We start from the raw sequence: 13,349 nt of genomic DNA on the forward strand, positions 1-13,349 counted from the left end.
GTAAAGCTTCCCTCCTGCTTTGGTGTCCTGTTGGATTTCAGGCTTTTCACCAGCAGAAAAATACCATTTTGACAAAAAAAGAAAGAAATAATTGAAAACCAAGAAGTATGGAAACCAATTTTTGATGTTGTGAGTGACACACGCTCAGCACCCTCTTCTTGATGGTTCCTTTCCCCCCTGAGATGTTGTTTTTTTTTTTTCTCCCAGGTAGAAAAAAAAATGCACCAGGCCCACGTGCGTACTTGTCAAACATTTTATTTGTCATTCACACTAATTATGATATTGAATTTACAGAGGAAACTGTGGTACAAAGAAAGAAAGAAAGAAAGAAAAGAAAGAAAGAAAAAAGAAAGAAAGGTGTTCATTAGAACTACTGCAGCAGTCCAGCTGCTCTGGGTAGTTGTAATGAATTCTTCTGTGGTGCTGGACACAACCACCCCTGTGGACAGCAGGAATTTACCCCGGGGTGCTATCTAGAGATTCCTGGAGTGGGAAAAAAAAACAAAAAACAAACCCTACTCTATTCTCTTTTCCTATCTGGTTCCAAAAATCAGCAGCCACCCTCTGCCCTCCCTCCCTCTCCAGGAAGAAAAATCCCTGCTAATCAACCCCCCCCCAAAAAAAAAAATCCCCAACCTGATGGTTTCCCCTTCAGGAAAAGTTCAGCGTGAAAGGGAAAAAGTTTTGTAAACATAACCAGAAAATGCTGAACAAATTCCCTTTGGTGCCACTCTGATGGGGCTTGTCCCCCCTCAGCCTCACTAACTCCCACTGAAATTTTGGTTTTAAAAAGAGCTGGAATTGTCCAACCTGAAATACCACAAATAATCCACAGATTTTTTTTTTTTTTTTTGCACATTTGTTTCCCCCCTACCACAAAAAAGTGAAGGATGTTGGATAGAGACCATGCTATAACTGTTTACAAAAGTGAATAAAATGTAGTTCCTCTTGAAGCTTAAAAACAACTAATTTGGAAAAGAAATAAGTCTCACTACAGTATTTCAGCAAACACAAAGGTAAGTTCATTAAAAACACAGAGAAAAAAAAAAAGAGAAAAATGCAGAGTAATTACAAGCACTAAATATTTTGGCTAGGAAGCTTTGGAAATCTATTTACAGACATAAATACAAGTAACTCTGGGGATGCAACTCTCGAAGGACAAGGAGAAAAACGCCGAGTGGTTGGGAGTGACCCAGCGAGGTGAACAAAATTCCAGCGGGAAAATGGTACAAGGCAGGAAAACAAGGCAGAGTTTTGCTCCGAGGACAGAAAACGGATCCACTCCTCCCTGAATTTCAAACACACCCACGGGAAAAGGTCACCCAGGAAGCAGCAGTGAATGTTTCAAGAGCGCAGGAAATTTGGGACGTTTTGGCAAAGGCTGTTTGGAGGAGAGGATTTCTCTCCTTCCCGGCGGAGAATTTGGCATCGTTGTACGAATCAAACCCTTCACAGCTGGGATGCTCTCTGCATCCTCTTCTCCCTGCATTAAAGCTCCTCTGCCATGCCCTGGGAGCGAGCAGGAACTCTTGAATGGATTTAAATGTTGTTGGAGAGGGAAATATTCGTCCTCAGAGCCAGCAAAATTTACACTGAAGATGTTTGACGTGGCCAAGGAGCTGTGTCTTGTGAAAGGAGCACCCAAGTTGAGAGGAAGGACAGCCAGGAGATGAATTTTGGGAGGGTGAGGTACCTAAAGCACTCTGCTGACTGCAGCTCCAGAGCAGAAGCACGAGAATTCCATTTTTCCGATTCCATTCAGCCCTCAGGATGTTAAAACTATATAAATATACATATATTATATCCATATAAAAATATATTTATGCACTCTAATTTGGAGATGGGGACGAGGGAAATGTTTTATCCAAATGTCTTTTTTTTTCTGCCTGTTACGTGCCCTTAAAATATAAGAGGAAAGATGTGAGAGCATTTTCACAGCCTTGAAAAACTGTGCCATCCTTAGTGATGGCTACGAAACCAAATATTTGAGTAAAATGTGGTTTCTGATGAGTGAATACACAGAAACCCACAGCGATTAAACAGATTAATCGCCAGGGATAATGAACTTGGCTTTTCCTTTCCTTTGCCATGCTGGACATACCCAGAGAGGTTGGACTCCAAAATTTGGTTGCTGGCAATAAAAACACGGGAAACACTGGGAAATTCCAGAAAAGTGTCAATAAGGACACAGGGGAATGTGGTGGTGACCAGTTCTGTATTTCCTCATCCTGTTCACACCAGGGAGAGCCAAATTAAACCTCACCTTCAGCATGAGTGGAGACAAAGGAGAGGCACAGACGTAAGAAATGTTTGATTTAGAGTCTGAGAGTTGCCAGCTCCCTGTTCCTGTGAATCCCTGATTTTTTAGCTTCCAGGGTGGGTGGGTTTCAATTCTGAGGGCTGAAAGGGCTGTGGCAGAAAGGAGGTTGTGGTGTCCCACAGGACTGGCAATATGGTGACCACAACAACCTCACCTTGGTGGCCACATTGACCTCACCTTGGTGGCCACATTGACCTCACCTTGGTGGTCACATTGACCTCACCTTGGTGACCAAAACAACCTCACCTTGGTGGCCACATTGACCTCACCTTGGTGGCCACATTGACCTCACCTTGGTGACCACAGCCTCACCTTGGTGGCCACATTGACCTCACCTTGGTGACCACAACCTCACCTTGGTGACCACAAGAACCTCACCTTGGTGGCCACATTGACCTCACCTTGGTGACCACAGCCTCACCTTGGTGACCACAACCTCACCTTGGTGGCCACATTGACCTCACCTTGGTGACCACAACCTCACCTTGGTGACCACAACCTCACCTTGGTGACCACAAGAACCTCACCTTGGTGGCCACATTGACCTCACCTTGGTGACCACAGCCTCACCTTGGTGGCCACATTGACCTCACCTTGGTGGCTACAACCTCACCTTGGTGGCCACACTGAGCTCGCCTTGGTGGCCACATTGACCTCACCTTGGTGACCAAAACAACCTCACCTTGGTGACCACATTGACCTCACCTTGGTGGCCACAACCTCACCTTGGTGGCCACAGCCTCACCTTGGTGGCCAGACTGACCTCGCCTTGGTGACCACACCAACCTGACTTCTGCCACTGGGCTGAACTCATGGAATCATCAAATCATGGAATGGGTTGGGTCGGAAGGGACCTTAAACTCACCCAGTGCCACCCCTGCCATGGCAGGGACACCTTCCACTGTCCCAGGCTGCTCCAGCCCCAGTGTCCAACCTGGCCTGGGCACTGCCAGGGATGGGGAATCCACAACCTCTCTGGGTACCCTGTGCCAGGGCCTCACAAATTTCACAGGGATGAATTTATCCCAAATATCCCATCTAACCCTGCCCTCCTTCATCTTCCTACCATCCCCCTCTTCCTGTCACTCCATGCTTTTTGTTAAAATTCCCTCTCCGGGTCACCTGGCCCTTCCTGGCTCCTCCAAGCTCCTCTCCTCTCCCTCCCTGCCGTGTTTCCTCTCCCAGCTCTGTGCACTTTGGTGGTCCAGTCACAAGGCAGATGTGAGAGCTGTAATCAATTACGATTTTAACTGAGAGCTGTAATAAATTAGGGTTTGAGTCGCACAGAACGTGCCGAATGGATTCTGCAGCAGAGCTACTGCTCAGTGATGTGGGACTTTTTTTTTAGGGTACTGAAGAGGTGAGAGTCCAACTATAGAAATGCTACAACCAGGGGGGTCTCTGTATTTCTGTATTCAGCAGCGTCTCCAGACTTCCAAAATGTATTTCTGATAGAATTTGGATGTTTTCTGTATTTTTTTTTTTTTTTTTCAGAGCAAACTCTGGAAATATAAAGGATATTCCATGAAATGAAAAGCACAAGGCCATGTGTTTTAACAGAAACATTCTGGGCTTTTGCTGAGATCTCTTGAAACACTCCCTATTTTCTGCACAAAAACGACCTCATTGATAATGGAAATTCTTCGATTCTTTTCAATACCAAAGTGCTACTGCATCCAACTCAAACAAAGAAGCAAAATCATATATATATATATATAAAAAGAGAAAACTTGAACAAACAAATGGTTTTAAATAAGTCCAGCTGTTTTGCTGCCTGCAGCCAAGGATCTTTTTAATTTGAATCCTTTTAACTTCTTTATTTTTTTTCTTTTTTTAAACATCAAACACTGATCTAAAGTCCTGCTTTCAAATACTCTCTGAGTTGACCTGCAATTGTTTCTCTGGTTTGAGAGGTACATTAAATAATAATCAGCTCATTTGGGACGCACACGTGTCAACATCAGCAGTTTGGAGTTAAGGAGTAGTACAAGAGCTGCGTTCAGAGCAAACCCTCAATAAAAATAGTGCCAAAAACGTTACAGTGACATCTGATACGTTTGTGCTGGGACGACGGGCAGCGGTGACGGCTCCGTGCTGAACCTGCTCGTAGTAAAACCCTTGCAAGATTTACTACAGGGCACAACATTGGCTACACCAACTTTAAATACCTCTTCTCCCAGGAGATGCAAATGGAAGGGTTGTCCAGGCCCCGGCCTTTCTGGAGCTTTCCAGAACAAGCCCTGTCCGGGAAGGGATGTGTTTGCCAGCAGACTGGAACGTGGCTTTTGTGCTGAGCAAATCTCACCCCAGATTCCATCAGAGCCAGGACTTCCCCTTTGCCATGGGAATCACAAAGCCAGGGAATGGTTTGGGTTGGGAGGGATCTTAGAGATCATCCACCAAAATTGCCATGGGCAAGGACACCTTCCACTGTGCCAGGGTGCTCCAGCCTGGCCTTGGGCACTGCCAGGGATCCAGGGGCGGCCACAGCTTCTTTGGGAAGGGCCTCCCCACCCTCCCAGGGAACAATTCCTTCCCAATTCCCATCCAGCCCTGCCCTCTGGCAGTGGGAAGCCATTCCCCGTGTCCTGTCCCTCCAGTGGGCAGGTATTTAATTAGGGAATATTGAATTTGCCTTAGGAAGTATCTACATCCTGATTGCTCATCCTGAGGGTCACCACAGGTGACAAAGTAGGAGGAGGGAGAGATGACTCCACCACTTGGAAAGGTACAGAAATTCCCAGGGATTTTGGTGCCTTCCAGCAGGAACTGGGCACCTCAATGCCTTTGGGGATCTAAGCTGAGTAAAACGAGAGTGAGATAATTGTAAACAACATTTATAGGGAATTAAGAGGTCACTTTTGCCCATCGTTATTCCAGCCTTTTTCAATGTGAGAAATTTGACTTTGGCTGCTACCAAAAAAAGGCAATTGCTGATATTTTTTTTTAAACACAGGCATATTTAAATAATAATAGTATCAACAAATAAGAAAAGTCTAAATATCAGGCATAAATATCAATGAACTCATCAAAGAAATACAGTAGTTGAAAATGACCCAAGGCTGTAGCCGTTGTGTTAAAAAAAAAAAAAAAAAAGTCCAAGAGATAAAAAGTTAAATTAACTCATTGAAAAAGGGGCTGATTCTTTCAGTTGACAAAGCAAGAAAGAAGCAAGCATGATTAAAACAAAAAAAAGAGCAAAATCTTTTTTTTTCTTTAGCGATTTATAAGGTGCCAAGAGAAATAAAACAAATTAGATGCAAAGCAGGATGAGCTGCATCCTAAAAAAAAAAAAAAACAAAACCAAAAAAACACCAAAAAACCTAAACCCAAAACAAAACAAAACAAAAAAAAAACACCCAGTAATAAAAATTTCCATGTTCTTTGGAATATACAAACAAAACAAAGAAAAGAAAGAATGAAGTCCAACATATAAAACCTCTCATTCACAGCATTGCTAAAACAGAAGCGTTCACAGTTTCCCTCTGGGAATCTTCCTATACTTCCTTACACTTAAGATGTCCCTAAGATGCAGTAAACTCGCTAAGATTTAGTTTTTGTTTTTTTGGGTTTTTTTTTTTTTTGTTTTTTTTTTTTTTGTTTTTTTTTTAAGGTTTTAAGTCTTAAAAATAGAAGCGAACCGAAACTCTCTTTCAGGGCTGTGGAGACCTTCAAGCCCAGGCACGTTGGGAAGCCACAGGCCTGGAATCAGGCTGGATACCCTTCTACCCACCCTCGCTACCTCTGCACCACCAGCTGGGCCGTCCTCCTTTCCAGAAGCTCGCTCTCCTGCCGGGAATTCTTTGCCGGAGCGACGCGGCTCCACCAGGGCCTGGGCAACGAGAGCCACCACCCCTGGGAGCGCCAACTTCGGGAGGGTTTGCTCCTGAAACTCGCGGAGGAGCGCGGCAGGGCCCGCAGGGAAGTTTCTGGGATCCCTCCGGGCGCCGGGAAATGGGAAGTCCGTTAGTCCTGACCCTCGAGCTCCTCCCGACCTCCTCAGTACGGCCTCCACACGGCCTCCTCCAGCCTTGCCGTGCTGGCCATGTTGGTGGGCGAGTTGCTGTGGCTCCCTTCGGCCTCCACCACGTCGCTTTGGTTGGGCAGGTTGGGGTTGAGCAGCGCGGAGCCCGTGGAGGCGTTGGTGCAGGGCGGGTGGATGCGCGGCGGCGAGCGGTCCCCGCCGGAGATCATGGAGAACTGGTAGGAGCCGGCCGAGGTGCCGTAGTACAGGTGGTAGGAGGGGGAGCTGGTCTGGAAGGGGCTGCCCTGAGCCTGGGAAGAGCCGGGGTAGGGCGGCGGGAGGTACGTGTGGTATCTGGTGGCCGTGGACATGGCCGACATGCCGATGCCGATGCCGGAGCTGACGGGCGTGGGCGTGTAGGTGAAGGCTCCCGGGTAGTGCATGCGAGGGTCGGAGATGGACGGCAGCGCCGGGAAGGAGCGGTCGATGCCCACCCGGGGGTCGCTGAACGCCGTCAGGTCGGACGCTCCTGGGGGGAAGGGAAGGGAAGGGAAGGGAGGCGGAGGGATTGTTATGGGATCCTCAGGATTAATTAAGTCAGGAGGAACCTGTGAGATCATCGAGGCCCGGCTTGCTCCGTGCCCAGCTTGTGGCCCGGAGTGCCACGTCCAGCCCTTCCTTGGGCACCTGCAGGGATGGGCGCTGCAAAGCTCCCTGGGCAGCCCCTGCCAAGGCCTGAGCAGCCTTTCCATGGGGAAATTCCTGCTGCTGGCCAAGCTGAGCCTGCCCTGGCCCAGCCTGAGGCCGTTCCCTCTCCTCCTGTCCCTGTTGCCTGGGAAGGTCCCCTCTGAGCCTCCTTTTCTCCAGGCTGAGCTCCTTTCCAGCTCCCTCAGCCCCTCCTGAAGCTCCAAGCCCTTCCCCAGCTCCTTACAGAATTCCCGAGGCTGGAAAAGCCCTCCCAGCCCAGGCAGTGCCAGCTGTGCCCCGTGCCCACCTTGTCCCCAGCCCAGAGCTCTGAGTGCCACCTCCAGGGGACACCTGCAGGGATGGGCACTCCAAAGCTCCCTGGGCAACCCCTGCCAAGGCCTGAGCAGCCTTTCCATGGGGAAATTCCTGCTGCTGGCCAAGCTGAGCCTGCCCTGGCCCAGCCCATGTCCTCTCACTCTGAAATGCTCCACAGGAGAGTCAAATCCTGCTCTGCTTCGTCTGACATCCATGGAGTTACCTCTGGTCCCATCCTCTCTTTCCCTGCCTGGAATTAAACAAGAGGAGCAGATCCTCTTGAGGAAGGATCCTCCTCGTGACTCAGGTTAATGGAAGGTCTCATCCCCTGAGCTGGCAGCTCTGCCTGGTTAAGATAACAACAATAATTACAGAAAAAAAAAAATCCAGAAGAAAGACAACTTCTCCTGGCAGCCAAGGCGTGGAGTCTGCAGCAGAGGAGCCGCGTGCTGAAGGAAATACTCCTGAGGAGCAGCAGAGGGAAAACAAAGCTCTTGGCTCTCCCCAGATTCCAAGCTGGAGCAGACTGAGTCTGGGATTCTTGGAGCAAACACACTCCAGAGCCAAGCTCTGAAAGCTCATCAGGGCACATCAGCCCGCCTCGAGGAGCTCCTCTTAATTTCTTAATTTCTTAGAAGAGCTCTGAACTTGCTGTTTGCTTCCTTCAGAATTTGCCATCCATTTTTTTTTTTTTTTTTTAATGGAAAATGAATGGGAACACATTTCATTCCCCTAAACCCCGTCACCTTTAGGTTTAACATGGGGAAACACAGGATGGGATGGAGCAGCAGGAGCTTTGGAGGAGGCAAGGCTAAGGTGGCATCTGCCAGATTTTAAATGTTACCTCCACACCTCATTCCTGAGAAACTTCCTAAAACTGCCTGGATACATCGTTAATCAGAGGAGGATTCGTTCTGCCTTGGCAAAAAGCAGAGTAATGACATTTAACGTCAAGATGGTTCAAATGTATCCCACACTGTTGTTTTTTCCTTGGAGACACCAGGTCTTGAGTTGGGAGGGCCTAAAATCCTCCTCAAATTTGCTCTTTGTTCTGCCAAGGAGAACATTTTTTTCAAGTGTGAGTGACAGAAAGGGTTGTGACGGATTTTCCCAGGAATGCTGAATGACATTTAATGTAAGGAATTAGAACAGGAAAAGAAGGATGCTGATGTGGGAACAAAACCTGTCTAGGTTCCTTCACAAGGCATGGAGAAACTGCCAGCTCCAAGGAAAATCCCTGTGGCCATGGGCAGAAAAATCAGCTCTGTGGAGAAGGACCTGGGGGTCCTGGTGGAAAACAAAGGGGAATTCTAATTTTTTGAGGTTTTGATTTCTAATTCTGTGTAAATAAAGAATGAGAAATTTTACAGCCTTTTTTTTTAAAAAAAAAAAAGAAGAAATGGCTCTTTCTGAAAAGTTCCCTGTGTTTTCAGCCCTCTCTACAATGCACTTATCACCCAGACCTAAGAAATAATTTAGATTTGGTGTGAGGCTTCCAAAGCAAGCTCTACATGACAACAACAGAGCAGGCTGGAGCACGTTCAAGAGGTTCCCTGTGATCTCAGGAGAAACCCTGAGCCTTCAAACGAGAGCAGGATGTGGAGTTAAAGGAGGGATTTTTGCAAAAGCTCTATGCAAATTAGAGTGATATGGCTCTCACTCATTTATAGAAAATTCCTGCACACAGCTTGGTTCAAGATGCGCAGGTCAGGGACAGTTAAACTGGGTGGAATCGGGGTGGCTTTCACTCCCATTTTTCTGGTGGCTTCTGAAACTCTGCAGGACGATTTGATGGACGTGGAATGCGAGAAATTCCAGTGCAACATCTAAAACGTCCGACCCCACCATCCTGCAGCCAAAACCTGCCATGCTCTGCTCTGGATTTAGAGGGAGGGAAGGAAACTGAGCTGGAATATCTTGGAATGTCTTGGAATGCCATCCATTTCCTGGCAATCTAATTTTAATCTCTCCCTACACCTTCAAAGTGCTGCTTTCCCTGCTTTTCCCTTCTTTTTTGGCAATGCTCTGTTGGGCTCCCAACCCCAGGAGCAACCTGGGGTAGTGGAAAGTGGGGCTGGGAACGGGATGGGCTTTAGGGTTCCTCCCACCCCAAACCAGTTTGGGGTTCAGGCTGGACACCAGAGGGAATTTCCTCCTGGAAAGGGTGGTCAGGCCTTGGGAAGAGCAGCCAGGGAAGGGCTGGAGGTGGCCAGGGAAGGGCTGGAGGTGGCACTCAGAGCTCTGGGCTGGGGACAAGGTGGGCATGGGGCATCGCTGGGACTCGATGACCTTGGAGATCTTTCCCAGCCCAGTCTGTGATTGGTTTATCAAACACAGCTCACTCGTTAAAATTCTCTTATTTCTCTGCTCTTCCCACAAATCCCCCAAAACTTGGAACGAGCTTCGCCCAGAGAGCTCCTGCAGGGCTGGGGCAGCACCTGGGCCACCAGTTTGTCACCAGGGAAGGTCCCCTTGGCATGGAGAGTCCAGGGGTGAGGACAGGGCCACCAATTTGCCACTGGGGAAAGTCCCCTTGGCTTAGGGGCAACAGGGGTGGGGACAGGGACACCAGTCCCTTTGGCATGGAGGACCCAGGGATGGGGACAGGGCCACCAGTTTGTCACCAGGGAAATGTCCTCTTGGCATTGAGGACTCAGGGATGGGGACAGGGCCACCAGTTTGCCACCAGGGAGTGTCCCTTTGGCATGAGGGCAGGAAGGGTGGGGACAGGGCCACCAATTGCCACTGCGGGAGCGTCCCTTTGGTGTGGAGGACCCAGGGGTGGGGACAGGGCCAGCAGTCCCTTTGGCATGGAGAGCCCAGGGATGGGGACAGGGATGAGCCCAGGGATGGGGACACCAATTTGCCACTGGGGAAGTGTCCCTTTGGTATGGAGAATTCTGGAATGGGGACAGGGCCACCAGTTTGTCACCAGGGAAGTGTGGCCTTGGTTTAGGGGAAGCAGGGGTGGGGACAGGGCCACCAGTTTGCCACCAGGAAGTGTCCCTTTGGCATGAGGGCAGGAAGGGTGGGGACAGGGCCACCAGTCCCTTTGGCATGGAGAGTCCAGGGATGGGGACAGGGTCACCAATTTGCCACCGGGGAAGGTCTCCTTGGTTTAGGGGCAGCAGGGGTGGGGACAGGGCCACCAGTCCCTTTGGCATGGAGGGCCCAGGGGTGGGGACAGGGCCACCAGTTTGTCACCAGGGAAGTGTCCCCTTGGCATGGAGGACCCAGGGGTGGGGACAGGGCCACCAGTCCCTTTGGCATGGAGGGCCTAGGGGTGGGGACAGGGCCACCAGTTTGCCACTGGTTTGGCATGGAGAGCCCAGGGATGGGGACAGGGCCACCAATTGCCACTGGGGAAGTGTCCCTTTGGTATGGAGAATCCTGGGATGGGGACAGGGCCACCAGTTTGTCACCAGGGAAAGTCCCCTTGGCATGGAGGGCCCAGGGGTGGGGACAGGGCCACCAGTTTGTCACCAGGGAAGTGTCCCCTTGGCATGGGGGCAGCAGGGGTGGGGACAGGGCCACCAATTAGCCACCAGGGAAGTGTCCCCTTGGCATGGAGGACCCAGGGGTGGGGACAGGGCCACCAGTTTGCCACTGGTTTGGCATGGAGGACCCAGGGGTGGGGACAGGGCCACCAATTGCCAATGGGGGAGCGTCCCTTTGGCATGGAGAACCCTGGGGTGGGGACAGGGCCAGCAGTTTGCCAGCGGGGGAGTGTCCCTTTGTCACGCAGGGCCCGGGGGCGGTGTCCTTACCTGAGAGGCGGCTGGAGAGCTCGGCCGTGAGCGAGGTCATGCCGCCGGCCCGGCCAGGTGAGATGGGCGTGGCCGGGTGCACGGCGGGCGTGGCGATGGAGCCCAGGTACTGGTAGGACTGGTCGTAGGACCAGGGCGGCGAGGGCTGCACCTGCCGGGTGTCTGCAAGCACAAACACACCTAAGGGACAGGGCCCGGCAAGCCAAGCAGAGGCTGGAAGTGCCCTGCTGACTCAATTTCAGCTCTGTGAATCCCTCCTTGTCAGGAGGACTTCAAGTGAGTTTCTTTCTGTAACATTATTTGCTTTTATTTAATTTTTTTTTTTTTTTTTCCCCATGTGAAGCTTTTTTGCTGTTTCCCATTAATACCAGGCAGGAAAAATTGCACACAGAATCACTAGGTTGGAAGAGACCTTTAAGTTCATCAAGTCCAGCCCATGCCCTAACGCCAGAGAAGAAGAGAGGGAAAACCAGATTAAAATTTCCAAGGGGGAAACTCCTCCTCGCTCTTTGGGGCTGTGCGTTCACTGCTCTTTTAGCCAAAAATTGTCATGAAGGCCATCAAGGAGACCTCAGAGCCCACCCAGTGCCAGCCCTGCCATGGCAGGGACACCTCCCACTGTGCCAGGCTGCTCCAGCCCCAGTGTCCAACCTGGCCTTGGGCACTGCCAGGGATCCAGGGGCAGCCACAGCTGCTCTGGCAATTCCATCCCAGCCCCTGCCCACCCTGCCAGGGAACAATTCCCAATTCCCAATCTCCCATCCAGCCCTGCCCTCTGGCACTGGGAGCCATTCCCCCCTTGTCACTGCAGTTCCTGGGGGATGCAGGCTCTCTATAAAACCACCAAGGGATTCTTCTCTGGCCACAGGATCAGTTTGGATGAGGTTTGGAATCAGAGAAGCCCAAAAAGGAGTTGGTCCAAATCAGTTGCCTCAACTCTCTCCTGCTTGTTTCATTTTGCAGGTGAAGTTGGGATTTTCTAATACCTCATTTTTGTATAAATCAAAGTTTCCTCTCCCCTTTACCTACCCAAATTTTTCCCCTATTTTTAGCAAAATCTTTTCTATTTTCTTCAGCTTTACGAGCATCCTCCTGCAGCTCCTTTAAGACAATTGCCTTGGATGAAAAAAACCAAATGCTGGATGATCTGCATGCAGATATCGAAGGGAAATTTCCCAAGTCTGAGATGTGGACTTTGATCTCCCATCAGAAAGCCCATCTGGAAAATATTTTTTTGTTGTTGTTCTTTAAGGAGATGAGTTTTACATTTTGTTTGTTCCAACTGTTTACAAGGCAGGATTTATCCAAAACTCCCAGCTTCTCAAAAGCCACTGGTGAAGCTGCAGATTGAAGTTAGATTTTTCTGCTGAGTAACAAGTTCAAATTCAGACATTATTAATATTTAATTTTTTTTTTTTTTTGCAGGCAGCCTGCCTTCAAAATAAAACCAGCTGACTGATGTTGGTAAAAAAGCGACATCCAGCTACGTTAAATGGGCTTTAGGAGGAACAAAAAGAGCACAAAACCTGCTGAGTTCTGGATTGCAGCATCACCTGGTCGTTAATTTATGGTCGTTAATTTATGGTCGTTAATTTATGGTCATTAAAGGGCCCAGGGAGGGACAGGAGGGAATCCAATCTCCAGGGCTGGCATTAAAATAAACACCCCAGAGCATCCCCAGCGTGAGCCAGGACTGGGGTGACGCTGCAGCTTTCGGTTAATTCAGTCACTGCTCCCGAATTTCAGCAGGCAATCCATGGATTTCAGGGCCTCTCCCGAGTGCTGGAGTCCCAGGACCAGAATTCCAGTAGGGAATCCCAGCCAGGGGATGGAAAGTGCCTCGTGCAGTGCTCCTGCCCGGGGAGCCCTGGCTGTGCTCTGCCACGGGCCCCTCTGTCACCCCCTTTTCGAGGGCTCTGCTCAGCTGCGTCCTGGAATCCCAAAATTCCTGAATCCTGGAATCCCAGAATCCCGGAATTCCAGAATCCCAGAACACCCTAATCCTGGAATCTCAGAATATCAGAATTCCAGAATCCTGGAATCTCAGAATCCCAGAATTCCAGAACCCTAAAATCCCAGAATACCAGAACACCAGAATCCCAGAATTCCGGAACACCGGAATCCTGGAATCTCAGAATTCCAGAATCCCAGAACACCAGAATCCTGGAGTCCCAGAATTCCAGAATCCTGGAATCTCAGAATCCCAGAATCTCAGTATCCCAGAATCCTGGAATCTCAGAATTACAGAATCCCAGAATTCCAGAATCCTGAAATCCCAGAATTCCAGAACACCAGA

The 13,349-nt window shown here is 49.6% G+C and overlaps 1 protein-coding gene across 1 annotated transcript; it reads right to left on the minus strand.

Moving 5' to 3' along the window:
• Nucleotides 1–5,968: 5,968 nt before the first annotated feature.
• Nucleotides 5,969–11,233, minus strand: LOC128802765 (runt-related transcription factor 1-like; the record flags this gene model as incomplete). Its single annotated transcript, XM_053969324.1, has 2 exons — nucleotides 5,969–6,813; nucleotides 11,054–11,233. Coding segments are annotated over 2 exons (674 nt in total), but the record flags the coding sequence as incomplete, so codon positions are not given.
• Between the last annotated feature and the right edge of the window lie 2,116 nt (nucleotides 11,234–13,349).

This window comes from Vidua macroura, unplaced genomic scaffold (genome assembly GCF_024509145.1).
Source record: "Vidua macroura isolate BioBank_ID:100142 unplaced genomic scaffold, ASM2450914v1 whyUn_scaffold_177, whole genome shotgun sequence".
Lineage (NCBI taxonomy): Eukaryota > Metazoa > Chordata > Aves > Passeriformes > Viduidae > Vidua > Vidua macroura.